The sequence below is a fragment of the Terrapene carolina genome, unplaced genomic scaffold (assembly GCF_002925995.2).
Source record: "Terrapene carolina triunguis isolate 2854851 unplaced genomic scaffold, T_m_triunguis-2.0 Scaffold96, whole genome shotgun sequence".
In the NCBI taxonomy this organism is placed as follows: Eukaryota; Metazoa; Chordata; order Testudines; family Emydidae; genus Terrapene; species Terrapene triunguis.
The window spans coordinates 12,931,254-12,953,826 of record NW_020664447.1 but is presented as its reverse complement, the minus strand read 5'-3'; the positions used below and the strand labels follow the sequence as shown (position 1 = coordinate 12,953,826).

Here is a 22,573-nt window from a genome sequence, read left to right as displayed (position 1 = left end):
AAGCCACCGTCAGGGAAGACCAGTATGGCCATTACTCTGAACCCCGGATTGAGTGCCCCACTTCTTCTGCTGTTGCCTGATCTTTGGTGACTGGTTTAAATGGTCTGACGTCATTCTTATGCTGGCGGACCTGATGTAAAGGACCTGTAGGGCAACCTGGACCAACAAGATACATATCTCCAGCTCCTATCTGCTAGAAGAACCCTCAGCTCAGACCATCTAGAGCTACCCACCTAGCATGATGCATTGAACAGGAAGCTGAGCTCCTTGCTTCAGCTCTTCCGTCTATTTTTGATCATTTAAGGGCAGATATTCCCTTCCTCAGGTGGGAGAGAATATGGGAAGGGAAATGGGAGGGAAGGAACAGAAGGAAAATAGGCAGATCACTTGGATGTAAATCAGAACAATATTTTTTTGTTTTCCTGGTTTTGTTTGGGGACAAGAAAATTTTGCTGGTCTTTGCACAATCTAGCTTTCCTTAATCCAGATTTAGCTGAGATATTCTATGATTATAGGCTGCATCCTAAATTCCTGGCATACCCCAAACTCATATTAAAGTAAATGGGCAATAAGCATTATTGGAACTACTGACTGTGCAAGGAATGCAGGATCAGAACTTAAATTATTTGGTTCTACCCCATGAAGATTACAAAGAGTCAAAAGATAAAAATGAATTCTCATGATTCCTGTGTCAGAAATATGCAAGATCACTTTACAGAAGAGCGAGCAGACTGTCTGTGGAAAATTGGTGCAAGCTGAGGTGCAGTTGTCAAAGCAAAATGCTATTAGCGTTTTATGCTAGAATGAGAAACAGAGCAGGCAGGAAGATGCTGCACAGATTCTACACATCCATGTTTCAAAGCACGTTCTCTTCAGCCCTGAAGCAAAGAACACAGTATAGAACCAGCACGATGTGCCTGTTCCCACATCATCTGTGAAGCTTCTCAAACAAGACATGCAAATTTGAAGCAGCAGCCAAATCCTGCTCGGTGCAGAAAGAAGAAAGACATCAGTGAGTAGACAGCATGTTCCAGGCAATAAATTTGTAAAGGATATTAAGAAATCAAGCCAGAAAGGGCAGACTATTCCCATAGCAACTTCTCAAAGTTAGATGCCAGCAAGGCAGATGATTACCACTGAAACTGTTGAAATAGCAACAGAGAGAATCAGTGGTTTTAAAAAAGACAGTTACTGTACATTTGACCAAATAGATGTTTATGTATTTAGCCTAGAAATGGGTCTGAGTCAAAACTCAGATCTAAACACTTGCAGAGTTTGTGGCTCAAAATCTGAATCCATTTTGAAAATATTCCCCTAACTCCACACATGTGCTTTGGGGTGTTAAAAATGCAGGGCTGCAATTGGTGGTTTGAGACCATATCCATACCCATTTGTGGAATATGGATCTAAAATAAAAATAAGCATGAAAAGGTCCCCAAGTATCTTTAGTTAAGGGTGATTTTTGTTTTTAACTCATTAGTTCTACAGCAATCTCCAAACTTTTGGCAACTTTAAGATCCAATGTGAAATAAACAGCTCTGCTGGTGACAAGTATCAAAGGTGAACTTCAGTTCATGGCTCAGAGTTAAAAGAAAGTTCTTGGCATCACATTTTTCACAGGACAATTGGGATCAACTAACTATGTGAGTTTGGTATTTGCACTTGGGTTTGAAGTTTAATGTTTGTGTTTGAGTTTGTGGGAGGGGGGAAGGGCAAAATAAACATTTGCTCAGATCTGTGATAAGGTACATTTTATTTAAGAGTCATTCAAATGAAACCATTCATAGCTCCATACAGATGATAAAAGCAAATAGGGCAACTAAGCAAATAGCAACAGATTTAGGAAGAATGCATAAACAAATCAGATCAAAGTAACAGTCAAATGAGTGCTTTGGAACCCAATTCTGCCACTTTTACTCACATAGAGTAGTACTGTAGAGCCCACTTGTGCACCCTTGCTTATGTTGATGAGTACTTACTGTGGGTAGTTCCATCAAAATCAATATGGCCCTGACTCCATATACCCCACTGATGTGAGATTATGTGCAGAGTAAGGTACTACTTATTGTGAAGTAGGGTAGCAGGATTACTCTCAATGTCCTGATTCAGCTCAGCTCTTCATCGTGTGCTGCAGTGCTTTGATGAACAGGGATGAAATTACTCCTAAGCTTAAAGTTAAGTGCTTTGCTGAACCAGGGCCTCTTGAAAATCCATTCACTAGGAAAATCTATTCACTAGAAGCTAGAAAAAAGGTGTACTAGGCAGGTGGAGCTGCACAGCCATCCCCCTCAACTCTTACTCCTCAGAAGAGACATTCTTCAGTCTTCACTTGTATCCTAAATCTTTTTCCATCCACTCAGATCTGGTGGCATCTTTTTGTCTTCTGCCAGAAATGATTTGTTCTCACCAACAATGGTTGAGCCAGATTTTGCTATTGGGAGGGTGCAATGGCCGAGGGAGCACTAACCACCTGCAGCAGCATCCACCGCCACCGCAACCCTAATCCTAGAGCAGTGCAAACGGGAGGCCCCGGTGGAAAGCAAAGCCCCACCCTGCACTCACCCAGGAGCAGTGGGTTCCTGTCCCCTGGGGCTGGGCCGAGTTCTCCACTCCAGCCATTGCAAACTGGTGCCTGGGATCACAGCGCCACACAGATTTGGCCTGCCGGAGAGGCGGACGGCCCAAATTTCAGTGAATAACGTTATGACCCAGCGCCCGGGCTTGGAGCACCATGCAACCCTGTAGCCATGTCAAAAGATCAAGAGCAGGGAACCAGGTCCAGCCCTGCAGCACAGGAGCCACTGCTGCCAGGTGAATGTGGGGCACTCCCACTCTCCAGCCCCATGTGAGAAGGCACTAGGCGTACACCTAAAGGCACCTTAGGGTGGGGCTGTCACCCTTCCCCAATCCTCAGATTAGCTCTGACACTGATCACAAATGCAAAGCGCTGAAAATGAGGTGGCAGATTATGCTAAAGAAACTAAGCACATCATGTTGAGGCTTCCTTCATGGTTCTTTTTCTTCATCATCCTTAAAGATAAATATTCCCCAGTGCACCTCAGGATCCCTTCCTGGAAGCCTTTGATCCTAAGTCTAATTAATGTTCAAGTACAGTAGGTGAGTACTTGTCAATAAGTATTTACTCAAAGTGGAACACTGTTTAATTTCCTTATAGACCACAGTACCGTGCTCTGGGCCAATCTGACTTTATTACATTAATCCAGAGTATATAGAATAAGGTATTGTATAAATCCATACTACAGGGCTCTTGGCATGTTTATGAAAAGTTTCAGAACACACAGTAGAAAACAAACTTTCAAATGCTCTATCTCACCTGTTTTACTCTTGTTCAGAAACAAAGTGGATTATTCCACATTTTGGGATAATAGCCTAAAAACTTTAACTTCAAAAGGAGAATGAGCTATGGAAATACCAAAACAAAAACTGGTAAATAAACTGGTAACTCTTATTATGGGGTCAGGAAAATTTATAATTTATGAGTAACCACCCAGATTGCATTCTAAAGGGATACTATCAACTTGAAAAATATTTCTTTCTGAAAATGTGTACCTAGGATTAGAAAACTGAAAGAAGTTGGTGGATACTTTCTTATTTTTTCAGTTAATTTACTTTGTGCATTTGACAGTACCTTAGGTATAGTTAGTTTCACTGCTCCTCTGTATTGACAGATGAGGATGGCTCAAAAGCCCGTTGAAATAAATGAGAGTTCTTCCACTGAGTTCAAGGATCATGAGATCAGTCCTTTAGTACCCATATCTGCATCAGGATCTGCTAGTGCAGACTACTGTGCATGTGTAGGGTACAAAATTGATGGACCTTAGTTCAGGAGTTTGGGGCCTTAGACAGGTTTAACCTTGTTGTAAAGACCTTTGTGTATATCAACAGGGAACCAAAAAAAAAAAACCAAAATAACACTTTTTTAAATGATTTTTTAAAATAATCTGAAACACACCTGTTTGATTTCCCATTTACATTTTGAAACCATTCATTTATCCAGTTTTTAATTCATTTAATGCTAATTTTCTGTTCTAGTTTTTTAATCCAAATGTCATCCAGTACTAAGTCAAATGCCATACAGAAGTCTACATATATTACATCAGTGCTATTACCTTATCAACAAAACCTGTAATCTCATCAAAATAGGCATTAATTATATAAGTAATTGCTCTAATTGTTTATTTATTGAGTCCTGTATCAACCGTTCCATTATTTTGCCTCGGATGGATGTCAGGCTTACAGCCTGGTGGTCCAGTTAGCTTTCTCCCAGTCTTCTGGAACTTCCCCAGTGTTCCAAGGGTTCCTGAAAATCAACATTAACGAGCTCCTCAGCCAGATATTTTCAAACTCTTGGATAAAAGTGATTTGGACCCACTAATTTAAAAATGTCTAAATCTAGTAGCTATTGTTTAACATACTCTTGAGTTATAGTGGTAATGGAAGTGTTTCATCATCACCATATGATTACATCAGCTGTTTTTTCCAAATATAGAACAGAAATATTTATTGAACACTTCTATAAAGAATAATGGAAGAAAGGTAGTTCTACCTTTCCATCTAGTAATGGATCAATACCATTATTAAGATCATTGTTTGTTCTTAATATACTTTTTAAAAACCTCCTTATTGCCCTTAACTCTGCTGGCCATAGATTTCTCTTTATGTCCTTTTGCTTCCCTTATCAATTTTCTACAATTCCTAATGATATATAGTCATTACTATCAATTTACCCTCTTTTTTTCTGATTTGGTATATATTTTTATTTTTTAAAGCTGCCTTCACTTTCCCTGTAAACCAGGCTGGTTATTTTTAAATATACACCTCTACCCCGATATAACGCAATCCAATATAACACGAATTCGGATATAACGCGGTAAAGCAGTGCTCCAGGGGGAGGGCTGCGCACTCCAGCGGATCAAAGCAAGTTCGATATAACGTGGTTTCACCTATAACGCGGTAAGATTTTTTGGCTCCCAAGGACAGCATTATATCGGGGTAGAGGTGTTCTATTAATAGCATCTTGAGGCTCTCACAGTGCTTTGCAAGCATTCCTTAAGGGCAAATCTGTCATTGTCTTTTATACTCCATGATCAGGGCCACAGAAAGCTGCAAAAAGGCAAGGAAGGTGATAAGCCTTCCTCTACTGAGTGATGTGACCTGTGATGAAATGTGTGGAATTAATGAAGGAGAATAATTCATGAGGTAAAAAACTCACTAGAACAAATGCTTTATTTATTATATCCAATCTTAAAGATGGGGAAACTGAGGTACAGACTGATTAAATGATTTGCTCAATGCCACCAGAAACTAATCAAAACTGAACTCATGTAATCTGACTATCCCATGTTCCCATCACTAGACCAATTAGAAAATACTTTAGGAGCCCACTCATTACTTTGCAGCACCTGCTTTAATACAACAGTTTTAAAGCTTGGATATGTAAGAAATATGGTTGTGAATAAACCTGTATTGGGAGAGAAACAAATTGGATGACTTAAGTCCCCATGCTGTACTCTGACAACTGGAATGGGACCTTACGCATCATTCATCTTTAATCTTGATAACCCTTTTACTCTAGAACTGAAGGGTCTTCCTCGCTATGGACCTTATTCTGATTTCATTTACACAGATGTAAAGCCAATCTAGATCCACTGAAGATGGATTTACTCTGGATTGACAGAAGTGTGGATGAAATCAGGATCTGGCCCAATAGTATCAGCCTTACTGATAGACACTAGCTTTAAAAAAGGTGAATACCCAGACTTGAGTGCTCTCCCCTGATATTTAATATAAATTGATGTCACAACCTGTATCAGGAAAATTTCACCTCATGAATTATTCTCCTTCATTAATTTCACACATTTCATCACAAGCCTTCCTCCACTGAGTGGTATTGCCTATCACCTTTCTTGACTGATAGCACTTTACGGTTTCTCTATCAGTCTTGGGAAATGTATGACTTAAGCAATATAAATTGACTTTAGAATGGTTTTCTATTAATAGTTAGATGGGGAAATGGCAAATGTAGTAGTCTAAATCCAATATCTGACACATTAAGAGCTATGCAATGTATTTTGGTGCTTTAGAATCCTGTCTGAATATCTGCTGCCATTAAGTGTAAATTCCCTTTCTCACCTTTTTTAATATATTATATATAGGGTGATCAGATAGCAACTGTGAAAAAACGGGACAGGGGGTGGAGGGTAATAGATGCCTTTATAAGAAAAAGTCCCAAAAAACGGGACTGTCCCTTTAAAAACAGGACATCCTGGTCACCCTAACCATTTAATACATTCTACCACACTCTGACAAAGAGTTCAAAGAAAGGGCATCATGACTCAATCCTTACATATTAAAGGGATACAATGTAAAAATCACATTTGTATGAATTTTTTTACCTATTACTATAAGTTTACACCAAAGGTTACTGTAAATTACAGATTAGCTGGAAAACATCTTCTATTTTCTTCAGTTTGTTTACTTTGTGCATTTGACAGCACTTGTGTATAGTCAGCTATAGTTTTTCCTTTTGTTTGTGTGGAGAGAAAAATATAAAAAAATTGGAAAACATTAATATAAAGACACAAATTAGCTGGAGTTCTCAATTGTAACACCTGAAACTAACTTTTAAATCTGTTTTTAAACTAGCTATATATATCAACTGTATGGTGTCCTTAAAGGCCAAAATACTCCATTCAGACTTGTAAAGGGGCTCTCTGCTCCAGTAATCTGCTCCGGCTACAGGCTCTCAGGTATGCTTCTGCCAGAACCATGCATGTAAGCTGTTTATAGCACTGTTTTAGTTAGCTGGTTCTGCTCCCATTGTTGGCTTGTCCCTAATGATACAAGGAGCCAAGACAGGCTTCCATCACAAATTAAGAACTGGAACAAATTGACTAAGGAGTTCATGGAATCTCCGTCATTGGAGGTTTTTTAAGAACAGGTTAGACAAACACCTGTCAGGGATGGTCTAGTTATTACGTAGTCCTGCTTTGAGTGCAGGGGACTAGACTAGATGACCTCTCAAGGTCCCTTCCAGTCCTATTCTTCTTTAATTAGAAAGCTAGAAGTGCAGTGCCTCTGACTGGACAGAAATGTCACCAATGGGAAACTATCAATTTCTGCTTAAGTATATGGTACTACTATCAAAGCATGTATCAAAGCATCTATTAAAGCATGTATGCTCTACTTACTTAACTATTATTATTATTTTATTATAGCACCACTGATGTGCATGATGCTTTGCAGACATGTAGGAATACACCACCTGCATAAACACAGCTGGAATTGCATACCATCTCTCAGGATCAAACCAATGGTCTCTACCCCAAAGATATTACAATTTTAAAAGACAAAGAACAGGAAACAATTAAGACTCACAAAACATTGGGTGACCTGGAGGTGGTTTATCACAAATAGTGATGCAGCAGATTTTCTCGAGTTTTTTAGAATAAGTAATACTTCAGTGCATGGTGGATTACTGCTAGCCTTCAGGGAAGAAATGTGCATTAAGGAGGTATTTAAAAGAGACCAAATTTAGGCTGCTTGCCTAAAATTGTCCTAGTCTAATAACAGTGAAAGTCTTCATAATTTGAATTATATGGAATCTACAACTCCATTGTTAATTTTTTTTTAAAACAGCAACCCGAATTTCTGAAAAACCTACAAAAAAAAGTTTAGCATGCCCTCTTCTGGCTCTATTGCATCACTGCACCCACAGTTGGTAGCTATAACTGAACATGCTGACAAACACAGCTGTAAGAAACTCTGCAGTTTCAGTTCACCTGCACATGAACTTTATTTTTCAGTTATGATTACTGTGGGTTTGCACAGCCTGAGGGTATGTCTACACTTAAAATACTACAGTGGCACTGCAGCTGGGCCACTACAGTGCTTCAGTATAGACACTCACTAGTGATGTGCGGGGTTCTCCCTTTCCTGTAGTTAATCCACATCCTTGAGTGGCAGTAACTAGGTTGACCTAACACTGCCTACACTGGAGGTTAGATCAGCATAGCGACATCTCTCAGGGGTGTGGATTTTTCATACTTTTGAGAAACGTAGCTACGCTGCTGTATGTTCCAAGTGTAGACCAGTCCTGAGTTTCACTTTGGGATTTGGCTTCATTTTAAAATGTTAGCCAATTTCTGTGCACTATGAGCCAAATTCTGTCCTCACATAGACACATGGAGCTTCCAGTGCCCTCAGTGCAGTACAGCATATGTAACTGAGAGTATGTCTACACTACAGTGACACAGCAGCAGCTATGCTGCTTTAGCGCTGTAGTGTAGACACTACAGAGATGGAGGAGGTTTTCTGTAGCTGGAGTAAATCCATTCCTTCGAGAGGCAGTAGCTAGGTCCAGTGATCAAGCAATGTCTACACCAGTGCTTAGGTCATCTTAACTACATATTCAGGAGTGTGGATTTTGCACTTCTGAGCAACGCAGGTGGCTCAACCTGTTTTACATGTAGACCAGGCCTGAAATTGGAATTCATATCACATTTGACCATTTAGCTTTCACAAAAAATCTGTGTATGGCTTTGGTTGCAGAAAGGACTAGAAGATCCAATGAGAAAGACACGCTTTTGAGCCACACACAACTCTTTTTTTTTTTTTCTTCAGGTTTGTGTGGCTTGAAAGCCTATCTCCCTCACCAACAGAAGTTAGTCCAATAAAAGGTATTACCTCACCCACCTTGTCTCTCTAGTATCCTGGGACCGACATGACTCCTACACTATACCTAAAAGATCCAATGTCTGTCAAACATGTAGTTTTTAATACATACTGATTGTAATGCTGGCAAATCAGGTGTTAGCTCATTCCAGAGCCCTAGGCCAATTCACTTGTGTATTAGTATAGATCAAAGTGATTGTTAAATATGAGAGTGTATTTGGTGTTTAAACTTCATGAAAACTAGTGGGATGTTACTTGCATTGTTTTCACTTATCTGTATCCCGTTATAATGTTGTAGCAAACATTTATATTGTGCATAACCCTGTAGCTAAATAACCCATCAAACAAGAAAGAAGCCTTGTGGAATGCAAAAGAAGAACTTTAAGAAAGAAGTGCTAATTTCAAAGCAAGTGGTCATTGTGTGTGATGATTAGAGGTCAAAGACTCAAAATGCATTCCTTACTTTCCATCATCAAAGGAAAAGCCTACGTGGGTAATGACACTGTCAGCTTATTTTCTGTGAGAAGAAGCTGTAAATATGGATTCAACGAAAGATCTTGCATCTCTGGACTGTTTGGACACTTTCAGGGAAGCGTAGCTGATGCAAAGTAGAAAACCCCAGAGACAATCTGAGTACCCTGAAAAGACTTTTGGGAACTGGTAGTTTATTATATCACTGCCACCATTTGGAATTACAAGCTGTGACCCACCTGTGCATATATTTTACCTGCTTTAACCTCTCAAAAACTCTCATTTCCCTTTCTTAGCTAATAGAATTTTAGTTAGTTTACTATAAACTCGGCTACCGGCGTTGTCTTTGGTGTAAGATCTAGAGTACCAATTGATCTGGGGTAAGTTACTGGTCTCTTGGGACTGGGAGCAACCCAATGTGATGTGATTTTTGGTGTAAGTGACCATTTTATCACAAAGTCCAATTTGTCTGGGTGGCAAGATAGACTGGAGAGTCTAAAGGGGATTGTCTATGACTCCATGGTAAGACTGGTATAATGATTCAGGAGTTCACATTTGTCACTGGCTTAGTGCAATCTAATTATAGAACACAGCACCCGTTTGCAGTGTCTGCCTTGCTTTCTTACAGTCTGCCCTGAGGTTGGCACTCCAGACAGTGTGAGTGCTTAGGGGGGGCCAGATACTTCAGACTTTAGTTAAGATTTACATGTGCAAACTCTCACAGAAGTCAACAGGACAAATCCTGAAGTCTTTTTATAATTTGTATCTGGTAATTATTCAGGCAAAACTCCCACTGAAATCAATGGGAGTAAAATGCAGTAAAAACCTGCATAAAGAGTTAACTATTGGCCATCTTATTTTACATTTTGAATTATAGAGTTAATCATTTTGCCAAGTAAGGATGGCAGTATTTTGCTTTTTGTGTCTCCCATGTGGTTTGTTCCTACTGATAGGCCAGTATGGGATACCTAATTCTATTTTTATTTGACATGGCACAGACAGGCATACAGTTGTAACCATAATGAGGAATAAACCCTCTTCAAATTAGCCTAATTTGTTGATTCAGGAGCTTAACTGGCTTAAACTGGAGCACAATTACTATAAGCTTCCTGATTAAAAATGCATGTTTAGTCCATTTTTAAATTTCTTTTGAATACAATCTACCACCACAAACAGGAAGGTGAAGTTTAAAATTTCACAGGAAGACCCATACTTTGACCAATCCCAGTACTACCATCTGATTGTAATTTAAACAGTCTGGTGTCAGCACCTCAGTTGTTTAACTTTTCACATCATTCAGGACTTAACCGTGCAGAAATAAAAGCTGAGTTTGACCCTAAATCTATCTTGAAAGCTCCCTTTTCACAGACCTCTCCAAATGCAATCAACAGCCACCAACAAAACAGCAACAACTACTTAAAAGATTCTAATGGTCTCTACTGCAACTTCCTATTCCCATAAGACAAAGTTATGGCATCCCAGTGTTATAATGTTTATTTCATGACAGTGTATGAACACATGGCATTGATTCCCCAAAATGTTTCATGACTCTTTGTAATTGTGCCAGGAGCCAACCACCCCACACTCAAAATGACTGAAGGGGAAAAGGAAAAGCTGGCAACTAGAACTGTGCAAAATTGTAAATATGAAACAAGGGAAACGTGTATGGCTTCATTATAGAGTGGGTCAAAAACTTTCCAATGGAGCATTTTTCTGTTGGAAAAAATCTCAGTGGGAACTGACTGTGACTCAATGTTGCCATTGGGGGAGAGGGGGAATCTGAATGAAGCATTTTGATAAGGCTAAAACAGTCTGGGAAACAGACAATGTACTTATACTTTGTCGTGGAGACAAACAGAGACACAAAGTGGGTGAGGTAACAACAAAGAAATATCACAGTATCATAAGGTCATGATTTTGTCCCCAGGGGCCGCTCCATTTTGAAACATTGTGGAGTGACCTTATTGGAATGGAATGTTTTGTTTCGTTTCAAAATGCCTCTTTACACGTTTATTTTTGATATTTTATTCATTTTTATTTTTATATACAGTTTGGGGTAAATTTTATATAAATGTTGGACTCTTCAAATTTGGAACCAAATTTTTTTCAGAAGGGTGGAATTCCTGTAAAACAGAAATATCAACGTTCAACCAGCTCTTAGAGCATTTGGTCTGTGGGGTGGATACTGCCCCGGGGTTTCTGAGCCTCACCCTTATCATCTGCTACCTCTACATCTCTTGTTCTCATTTCACACTGGAGAAATAAGAAGAGTGGGTCAGTTCACAGCTCTGGGCTAGGCACGATTGTTTCAGGCTGGCTGTAGGTCCACACTGCTGCACGGGATGCCAGAGGAAAGCTTCGGGATGCCAGCCAGGCTTGAATGCCCTGATCTGCCACCCGCTGCCTGCGCCACCCTGGGCAAGTCCCGACGCCCTCAGTGCAAGCCTGGCATAGCTCTGGGGGCAGGGCCGGGTGTGGGTGCCGGGCCGGGCCGGCACAAGCCCGAGGGAGGGCAGACGAGCGCCGCAGCTGTTCGCCGAACTTCTCCAGGCCGCCGGTTCTGCTTTGCCAATACAGCCCCGGCCTCCGCCTGGGAACTGGGGCCAGCGGCCGGGCAGCCACGAGCCCCGGAACGGTCTCGCCAGCAGAGCCCCTCGCGCTGGGTTCTGGGGACCGGGCAGGACGCCCTGTCAGGGAGCCGCAGCCCAAGCCCCGCCCCCTCAGCGCCCGCGCGCCCGGCCAGACTCGCCGGGAAAGCAAGCAACGCGCAGGCGCAGCCTCGCTTCGCTCGCGCAGTAGCTTGGTCACGTGGGCGTCGCCACTCGCCTCTCTCTGGTGGCGGTGTGTCGCGAACTAAACGGCAGCGACTCTCTAGCCTTCCCGGCGGCCTCGGTACTTTGTGGTGCGCGGCGAGCTTTAATGGCGGCCACTAGTACCACGGCTCTGGTGGGGGGCACTCGGGAGTCGGGTTCCGGGGTGGCGGCACAAGGGCGGAAGAAAGCCTACGGCAAGGTACGGGGCGGCGGGGAGGGGTTGGTGGCAGGCTCACGGGAGGGGGGGGGGGGGGTGGGGGGGGGGGGGGCAGTGTGGCTCCTTTAGCTGTGTCTACACCCGGGCTAGGTGGCGTGGCTTCGCTTCACTCGGGGGAGGTAGATTTCTTCATAGCCCTGAGCTCCGTAGCTGGGTCTACGGATCTGAGTGTTCAGGGTAGACCAGGCCTCAGTGTCTGCACCGCTCCGTTCTGCAGCAGGCTGCGCATAGGGGTATTTCCTCTTCTTTTAAATGTACTTGCTATTAACTTTGATCTCTTGGTCTTGTATTATGGAATTGCCTACAATGTACATCTTTGTCACCAGCGGTGCTTGTGTGAGTTTGTCTCTAATAAACCTTGCTTTGCTCCAAGTTTTGTCTCTGTATACGGTTTACTCTAAAATCGCTGATTTTCCCCAACCCTGTACCCAAGCTATTAAATAAGAGTCAAATGCAATATAAAGCCTACTTTGGTAGTGCAATACTGTGATACGTTTAGGTAGATAGGCTGGAGCTTTCCGTTAAGTAGCATTTGCCAAAAGTAGTGGCTGATGCTGTCTCAAAACTAAAGCACATAAAACTTCAAACATCTAAAAAAGCTGGCTATAACTAGTACCACTGTTTGGATATATATGAGCAACATGCTCTTCTACTGTAAATAAAAAGCAGCAATTTGACATGCCTGATCTCTGTCGATTTGGGAATGGAGCGACCTGAAGTTGCAACTTCTGGCTGTTCTCCCGTTTTCGCCTCATAACACAATCCTGTCAGTTTAGTTTTATTTCGTTTCTTGCCACTTTTGCTTCAGTTTTCAGCACTTGTTCCCTGCTTTCCCACTGTACTACTCGTTCAAGTGTTCTTGGCTTGGCTTACACAAGTGCTTCATTGTGCCTTGAGCATCTTCGTCACACATCACTTTGATCTGTTTCAGTTTGCACTGTTCAAGCAGTAAGTGCCAATTAGAAAATCCTGGAGATGTGAATACAAGCTATTTAAAAAAAAAAAAATCTCTGCTATTATTGTGTGAAATTTTGTTCTGTTCCATTTTGCACTGAGAGCTATTCTAGATTAAAAAGAACTGTATATACTTCTTCCTTTTTCCAATTTGGAAATCCATCGGTTTCTATGTGTATGCCAACAATTCACATATAAATCAAAGGAATGCGAACTAAACTTATTGTCCTATAAACTTTGTATTCTTGTTGAATGCAAAGTTTATAGGACTATAAATTTAGTTCTCATTCCTTTGATTTATATGTGAATTGTTGGCATACATATAGAATGCCACATAGTATTCTTGTTGAATGCACTGTTGTGTCCCATTTAAAAGGTGCTTTCTCAAAGCAGGGCACAGTTGGAACTTCAGGTAGCACAATCCTCCATTAGTGCGGGTGCCTGCCAAGAATAGCAATTTGAAAACTGGATGGAAGTTTCATTTTAAGGAAAATAATTGCAGGTGAACAGCAAATACTTTTACAGTATTAATCTACTTTATTATTTCAAATTCAGCTTCCAAGTATTCAACTTTTGAATGCATCTGCAAAATTGGGAACCTGTTTAATTATATATTGGCTGTGTAATATGTGCTGTTTTTAATGTAGCAGGGGCAGGAATCGTTCAGAAATACACACATAGTGAAGGATAAAACAAACAAACAAAAGCTTTTTTTTCTCCAGCACATAGTCAAACCTAGACTACCAGTATGCAGCTTACACCACTTCCAGAATCATTCATTCTCTATTACATTTAACCCAAAACACATTTTTGGTAAAGGCCATAAAAGTAAATGTTTTATATTTTATGTAAATATTTGATTTTATGGTTGTTCTGATTCACTCTAAAATGTAATCTGTAAAGTGTAAGATTAAAATATCCAAAAGAATTGCTAGACAAGTATTCTTATAAGTGAGGTCATTAGCAAAATAAAGCTAAAAAAAGATTGGAAATATTAACATACTTAAGAAAATGATCAGTGCAGCATGTACCAAAGTAAACCCTGACAAGTATCTGAGTTGTTATATTCTCAGCTGATGAGTTCTGAAAACAAAAAGTCAACAATTTACATGCTAGACATAAGACTTACAGCTTTAAAGGCACACTGTCAAAGATCAGTTCTGTCTGGGGAAGAAATCATTTTCTATTGCTCAAAGTAAACAGTAAAATTCTAACAATTAAAAAATATTGGCAGGGGAAGTATTATCTAGTTTGTTTACTTTGTTCACTTGATAGTTCAGTTTTGTTGTTTTGCCTAATGTAGTCAATCATTTTGATCAGTTTCTGTGGCTCTCCTAAAAAGCAAGGGAGGGGAGAAAAATATGTTAAATAAAAATAATTAGGAAGATGATGCGGTAAAGCCACAAAAATTGACGTGGTCCTGGATCTAATTTTAATTGGCTGGATTTTGGTTTGATAATGAAGCAGTCATGAAAAAATACAGATAATCTTCCTATGCCACTAAGGCCGAAGATAAGTGTAAGCTAATATGTAAAGAAATGGGAGTCTCTGGTGTCATGCTTCTACTCCAGCTATATAAACATTTTCAAATGAACTTACAGGTTATACTATAAATCTTATAAATTCTATGAAAGTGACCTGCATAAGAATTTGGAATAAAATTTTTCAAAGCTCTTAAGTCCCCATTGGTTTCCAAATTTTAGGTAATTGTAGAAACAGAGGGTAACTTCATGCATTTCAGTCATGCAGACCTTAGGAGCTCTTCAGGGCCAGAGCATCAATCAGTTCTCACGGAGTTAACCTGACTTTTCAGATAACCAAGAATTTCAGTTAAGCAGAGTTTAGATAATCTATGTTTGACTGTCAATACATTCCTTTAAATACAGGATTGAGGGCTGCAGCCTGAAATCAGTTAGGCAAATAGCCAATGCATTTCAAATATAGCCAACAAAAACAAACTTGCTGCTCTTAAAATGAAAACCGCATATATTTCTCAACCACTTGAGTAGTGTCAAGATTCTTTTTTTTTTTTTTTTTTTTTTTACTGTTGCCATAGCATTGAATGCTATTGCTGAGGGTTCTGGTATGTCTCATGGAATTTTTTTAAAACTCAGAAAATTAACAGCATTGCTTAGCTGCAAAGCCTGCGATAATACACAAACCAAGGCACACAAATGTTCAGGAATAATAAATATAGTAAAAACTGTTATTCTGTAGTATGCTTACTTCTGTCTTCAAACTTCTATAGAATTGTGCACTGGAAACTGGTTTGATGCTCACTGAAAATAGTGCCCTAGAAAATCATTTGGTTTTGGATTTTTGCTTTTAGAAACAACTATCTCATGCAAGACACCTGTGAACTGTGTCTGCAGTGAATAAATGGTAACATTCTGATGTGTTCCTCATTTATTCATATTTATATTTTAACTGTAATTAAATTTTGAATATACATTTTGAACATATAGGTAACATTGATGTTAGGTTTAGGAAAACTCTGAAGCATTACAATCAAGGGGATTTCTGCTGCAAAAATGCTGCATGCAATTGATTTTCATGGTCTCTGTTTTTAAAAGATATATTATCTAGTCATTGTCCTGTGTCAAGAAACCTTTCTAAGCTTTAGACACTTACAGAAGCTGCTAGCATCATTTTTATATTAGTTAGGTCTGAAACATTTTTTTTCATTAAATATTATTTTTTTATGGTTGCTAGAATATTACATTTTGTGTGCTGAGTATCTTGCTTTTATTTTGTTGGAAGCGATAACTCAAGTAGTTCCAAAATACCTTTTTCCAGTGTACAGCTGGCTTTTGATATATCTATAAATAAAAGATTGATAGTACTGTCTTCATATTTAGCAAAATATGTACACTTTATTCTTGTTAATGTTTCCCAATTTATATATTTGCCTAATCCTTTATTAAAAAAAATCATGTGGTTGAATTTATATCTCCAAGTTAAATTTATGTTCTTAGTTCAAGATTACTTGTGAGTGGGCTTGGCATTTTGAAAAGCAAATTAACGCAATATGAATGCTTCTTAACCCTTTGGCTTCAAGCACATGCAACTTGCACCGTTGTGTTGCCCTAGAAAATCTCACAAAGCTTTTATTAAACTTTTTTACACTTTTAAGGGCTAATGTTGGGCTTGCAACTAGCTTCGATGTGTGTATCTTACCAAACAACAGTGTATCATAGATAGTACACTTGGAATTTGTACTTTTCCATAGATGAGTCTATGGTAAATATTGACCTACTTTAAATATCTAGACTTGAATACAAGCCCCCCCGCCCCCCCAAAAGGAATATAAATATATACTATAGCTTAATTTCTGAATAAAATCCAACATATCCTCAGCCTTATCAAGTATAATAAAAGGAAATAGAACACTAATATTTCTTAAAACTTAATTTTAGGGTTTTTTTAACACTTGAACCTAATCTCTCAAGCTCACAGATAAAGGTTTGCAGCACAAACCTGATTGATTTTAATGCTTTCTCCAGGGTGATCCTCATAGAAACTACTAAAGACTACAAAGAATTGATTCTAGGCAAAGTAACAGTGAAATAGATTATACTGATCAAGTAAGATGGATCCATGTTCAGTTGGAATTCAGCTCCATACTGCTAATGAATGTCATAAGATATACTATACCCGTCACGCTGGCTTCAAGACTAAGCAAGATCTATCTTCATCCGATCTGCTACTACTTCAGCTTAGGACTGGAATGACTCTTTCTGAGAACAATACAATCTGCTTCCATCATGCAAAAATTTACATTGACAGATTTGAAGATCTGCAAAAATCATGTTGTGACCCATTTAACATACACAGGAAAGTATCAAAGAAAAACTTACGTGCAATCGACTTAGATGATGCAGCTTTTCTAAGTGCCAAGTTTGGAAGACAGTTTGTACCTGGTTGGAAGCTTTGTCCAAAGTGTACACAGATAATCAATGGAAGTGTGGATGTTGACACTGAAGATCGCCAAAGAAGGAAACTTGATTCAGACGTATGTATATGGGTCGATTTTTCACCCCTCTAAACTCTACAAGCTAATGGGGTGGGGCTTGATTTGAGTCCTATATAAAGAAAGCTCTTAGCTTGTTTCCTTAAAATGTGAAAGTGTTAATTTTTTTAATGTACAAGAGATAATATTTATAAACCTTTTAATGGGTATGTGCTTTAAAGGGAGATCATCAATCTCTTTTGTTTTTATACTAACTTTTTAAAAAAAATCTACTTCAGTCTTGACATTTTAGGGGGGAAAAGGGGAGTTTTCTGCTCCCCTGTAGATGTGTGTAAAGGTCTTTTCTTGGGCTACTAGCTAACATATTCTAACACATTACTAAAATCTAATGTAGACAAGGCTGGATGTACTTTTGATGTGTTAAACGACCACACTTTTCCTGGGGTTTTAACGCAACTAGCTTAGCATGTGATAAAAAGTGTTCACTGCCTGTCTGCAGTAGATATTTAGAACATGTTAGCTAACCTGTGCTAACATGCTTGTAAGTCCTAGTCTAGACTAAGATATGTCTACACTGGCAAGTGAAAGATACAACTTTTGTCATTCAGAGATGTTAAAAAAAACACCCTCCTGAAAGACAAAAGTTTTGTCAACAACAAGTGCCAGTTTAAACAGCACTTTGTTGGGAGTAGAGCCGACAAGCAGCGGCTACACTGTGCGTCTTTTAGCGGCATGGCTATAGCAGCACAGCTGGGTCACCAAAAGCTGCGTAGTGTAGACATAGCCTAAGTCATAGTGCTGCTAAATGTACAAAAAAAATTTTACAAACTGAAAAATGCTGGCTTTTTTGTCATTCTAAAGTATTGTCTAATCCAGCAGTTCTCAAACTTCATTGTACCGTGACCCCCATCTGACAACAAAAATTACTACATGACCCCAGGAGAGGGGACCAAAGACCGAGCCCCACCACCCTGGGTAGGGGTGGGGCCAAAGCTGAAGCCCAAGGGCTTCCTCCCTGTGCAGGAGGCATGTAACCTTAGCCCTGGGCAGTGGGGCTTGGGCTTCAGACTTCCTGGGGCCCAGGGCCAACACCAGGCATTCAAATGGGGGCACAACCCACTTTGGGGTCTTGACTCACAGTTTGAGAACCCCTGCTTAATCAAACAAAACCTAAATGATGTATTAATTGCAGACTTTTTTGGAAGTATTGCATACTGTATAGAAATAATTCTTACCGCAAAAAATTTGCTGGAATTGTTTATGGTGGACTGAGTCTGTGATGTTGTGGTCTCAGTCCTACAAGGTTACTGTACTAAATTTGGCATATTTGTACTGCTGAACTTGACAAAATGACTTATTGTGTTACTTGTCTAGAAGGTAAAGAAGACAAACTCATTGGTAGGGATGAATCCTCCCTTTGTGTACATACGTTATTTCAGAAATATGGCACAAAGTTTATTTTTATTAGTTTTACTGTATATCCTCAATGTCCAATATAATCGGTTTAGGAATTTCTGCATTTTGACTTGTCATTATCTGAGGCACTATCCAGAACACGTCCGATCTCTTTTCATTTTAAAATTCTCATCAAAAGTTTAGTGGCATCATGGGAAAGTTTTTTAAATTCTATTAATCAGCCGATGTAAATATTAAACACATTTAAAATTACAAGCCATTTTCCTATACATATTAACTCTTTTGGAGAGCATTATTTCTTGATCCAGTGATGTGAGAAAATGGAGATGGAAACTTTTTTCTCTTATGTATTCAGAGGTTATAAGAGAAGAAATAGAAAACAAAGGATTTAATGGGAATAAAACCAGTATGTTAATTTACCATTTTGATCATGTTAAATGTTAGCTTGATTTAAAAGAAACTAAGTTTGGTGCAATGGGAGGGGAGATTGACCGCTTTAGAAGGGTTGCAGGTTGTGCGTCTAAGAGAAGATAGCCTTTGAAATTTAGAAGCAGCTGCCCATGTACTATAGAGCATTCCCAAAAACTATATTTTAACAACAAATTAGAGCCTTATTAGGAAAGGGATAGAGGTCAGAGTGAGTGAGAACCAGAAAATAAGAACCCTTACAATTATTAAAGTAAGGCTTATATTACTATTTATTCATATAACTTGCATCACTAAGGGTGGTACGGTTACCTCGTGTAATTGTTTTCTTTTAAGATTCAGATTGTCCTCTGCTGATTTGTGCTTAACAATTTACTTGAGGCTTCACAACATCCCAGCTTGATTGTCAACTCTCCTGTGGATTTGGTTTAGTATTAATATTTAAAATGAAAATTTCTATCTTTGTTCAGGGGCGAACAGCTAAAGCTTTGAAGTCCTTGCAGTTTGCTAATCCAGGACGACAGACTGAATTTGCTCCAGAAAGCAGTAAAAGGGAAAAGAGAAGGCTACAAACAAAAAGCACATCAGTTAATTCTGACAGGTGGGCTGTTTACTATATTAATTCATATTTAAAATTTGGGATGTTTGGATTCTCTCTCTCCCTTTTTTTTTTAAAGCTTGGAGGAGTGATGACAAAACTAAGCCTTTATTATATAGCCCAATCTCATTTTTGAGGTAACCTGTTAATTTTGTTTCAATGTATAGAATATTACAATAAGATATTTTTGTCAAACCAGAATAGAATAAAATATTAGTTAAAACATGGCAATGCTAACTGACTGAATTTAGACATAGCAGCTAATTCCATGTATTATTATGCAAAGTGTGACGGTAGGCAAAACAAACTAAGCCAAATAATGCAGGCCTTATGAGAGGGAAATATTCATGCGACTAATCACCTTTCATTGTACTAAATTCAATATAATTCCTGTCACACTTCTAAAGCATAAAAAAATCGAGATATATAAATAAATAAAAATCTGCCAAGTTAGAAAAGGGTTACCCATCATTTTGGGCAAGACCCCACAACTTCAGCTTTTTTTAATGTGGTTTTCCCACACGCACACTTGGCTTTTTTTGTTTTCTCTTTTTTTAAAACACTTTTTGGATTGACTAGAATTAACTAGGACATAAGCTCTGAGTAAAGTGTAAAAGTGTAAAAGGAATATTTCCTCAGCTGTCAAAAGTACATCGTATATTGTTGTGTACAGTCTCTTGAAATGCAGCTATACCTGTTGGAAAAGATTATTTTATTGTGTATTCGTAAACTGAATTGCAAGTGGCTTAATATGGAATGATGGTAAGGAAGAGATTGAGAACCTTCTTGTTAACAACCTCTGCTCAAAAGAGCTACAAAAATTGTGGCTCCAGTTTTTAGAGGTCAGATTTTAATGTACGTGGTTGACAATAAGCAGTGTAATTTTTAGAATGGCTTGGTGTTAAACCTTTCAGCACAAGAAAATTGCTGACAAAGTTTAATTCCTCTCTTCATCCATTGCTAACTATTTGTAATCAAGTAAACTGGAAGCGCTTCTGTTATGAATTCTGGAAGTAACAACTGTTTTTCATTATACAGGCAAGTAATCCCAGCAAAGAGTAAAGTCTATGATAGCCAGGGACTTCTGCTTTATAGTGGGATGGACCTCTGTGACTGTCTTGATGAAGATTGCCTGGGATGCTTCTATGCTTGTCCCAAGTGTGGTTCCAACAAATGTGGAGCTGAATGCCGCTGTGATCGCAAGTGGTTATATGAACAAATTGAGATAGAAGGAGGAGAAATTATTCGCAATAAGCATGTGGGTTAATTTATAAGTTTTTTGTGTTGCATTCCAATACAGAATTTGATGGTCTGATGAAAATCAGTGGAACCTATCATAACGCACATGAACAGTCTGTTCAGACATACAAATTCATTGTTTGATATGGTTTTAGAAAGGTTGTTACTCATACTAATTGTGTATTGTCACACTTCATTCCACCTTGTACTCATCCATACAAACCAGCAAAAAAGGCTGGAACAATGCCGTGCGTGACTGTTCTGGGAGAGTTTGAAACTGAGTGGCTGGTTAAGTGCTAAAAGAAATTTGGGATTAGCTGCTGCATATGCCCTGCTCTGTAGAGAGGGTTCTGTCTCCATGCATCTCTCCTTTCTCACCTCTCCCCTTGAAGACTTGGTGTTCATGTTTGTTTTTACTATCTTTTAAAAATAAATGTAGTCTCTTTAAGTTTAAAATGTAAGCAGTGGCAATCATGACCAGTATTAGCAGGTGTATAACAAATAGTAAATGCTGTATTTTCTAAAATGAGTCTTGGGACTGTTATAACATAGTTAAACATCTAACAGTATAGGGGCTAAATCAACATGTTCATTGCACTGGTTTGCTATAAATATACTTTTTAAAATATAAAGAAGCTCTGTCCAAATTATTTTAACAGTATTTAGCACTTAGGGGGTGCTCTCTCACAGATAGCATTTGATAGTTTCTGCTAGTTGCACCATTGTAAAAGAACTAATATTTCAGGGATGGGGAAAATCCTGACTTTAACACCAAAGGTATAAAGACTGTCAGCACTACTTGTACAAACCCATTGTTTTGGAGCTTGATAACTGGGATGTGTGTTTTTTAAAACAAAAACAACAACAAAAACCTTTCCTGAATGAAACTTGGCACATACTGTGTCTATTCGGTTTTGAAATAAAACTCAGTAGCTAACTGATTCCTAATGACAGAAGCACAGTTATGGAGGCAGGACTCAGCAACACATTGTTTAAACAGATCTTTCCCAGGTAACCTAGCTGTGGTTTGTCTTCTGTTTGTTTGTTTTTTTGTTTTGTTGGGGTGGGGGAAAGGGTGCCTTTCTTTTGAAGATACCTTCATATTACAGCACATTTGCTAAGAATATTTTTGATAGCAGTTGAGAAGGCTAGATCATCTTTCCTGCTATGGCTACTCTGTGCATCCAGCTTACACAGTCACTTGCAGATTCTCGCTAAATAGATGAATTAAAGTGGCTTAGAATCATAGGCCTGGCCTACACCTGGGGGGGGGGAGGGGATCAGTCTAGGTTACACAACTTCAGCTATGTGAATAACGTAGCTGAAGTCGACATACTAAGATCTACTTACCATAGTGTCTTCACTGCGGTAAGTCGACTGCTGACGCTCCCCCGTCGACTCCGCCTGCGCCTCTTGCTCCGGTGGAGAGCTCTCGGCGGTCAATTTATCGTGTCTTCACTAGAGGCGATAAATCGACCCCTGCTGGATCGATCACTCCGGAGGTAAGTGTAGACCTCCCCATACAGTGCTCTTACAGCCCCTAACTCCCTGTCCCCAGCCAGGATACTGGATATGGCCAGTTGCTGACGCTGCCCCTTGAAACTATGGATAGCTGACAAAATGTAGACCAACCTGAATGCTGCTCACTTACACTGGGGACTGGATCAGCAGTGGGCAAGAGCAAAGCCATCTTGCAACCCACTTCCTAAACTGAACTGGGTGAGCAAAAGCTGAATCTGGCATACAGTTTACGTTTGGCCATGTGTATGTGTGGC

At 39.3% G+C, this 22,573-nt stretch overlaps 1 protein-coding gene across 1 annotated transcript; it reads left to right on the top strand.

Annotated features, from left to right (window-relative positions):
* Positions 1-12,089: 12,089 nt before the first annotated feature.
* ARL14EP (ADP ribosylation factor like GTPase 14 effector protein) lies at positions 12,090-22,107 on the top strand. The gene is made up of 4 exons (XM_024194955.2): positions 12,090-12,177; positions 16,653-17,161; positions 19,432-19,562; positions 20,598-22,107. The coding sequence occupies exons 2-4, from the start codon at positions 16,739-16,741 to the stop codon at positions 20,824-20,826; spliced, it is 783 nt and encodes a 260-aa protein (XP_024050723.1). The 5' UTR covers positions 12,090-12,177; positions 16,653-16,738; the 3' UTR covers positions 20,827-22,107.
* The last annotated feature ends 466 nt before the right edge of the window (positions 22,108-22,573 follow it).

Bases quoted from the DNA above. Each gene is read 5' to 3' on its own strand.
- ARL14EP (XM_024194955.2), top strand. From the start codon at position 16,739: ATGGATCCATGTTCAGTTGGAATTCAGCTCCATACTGCTAATGAATGT. The intron at 17,162-19,431 runs GTATGTATATGG...ATCTTTGTTCAG, and splicing joins GAAGGAAACTTGATTCAGAC to GGGCGAACAGCTAAAGCTTT. The intron at 19,563-20,597 runs GTGGGCTGTTTA...TTCATTATACAG, and splicing joins ACATCAGTTAATTCTGACAG to GCAAGTAATCCCAGCAAAGA.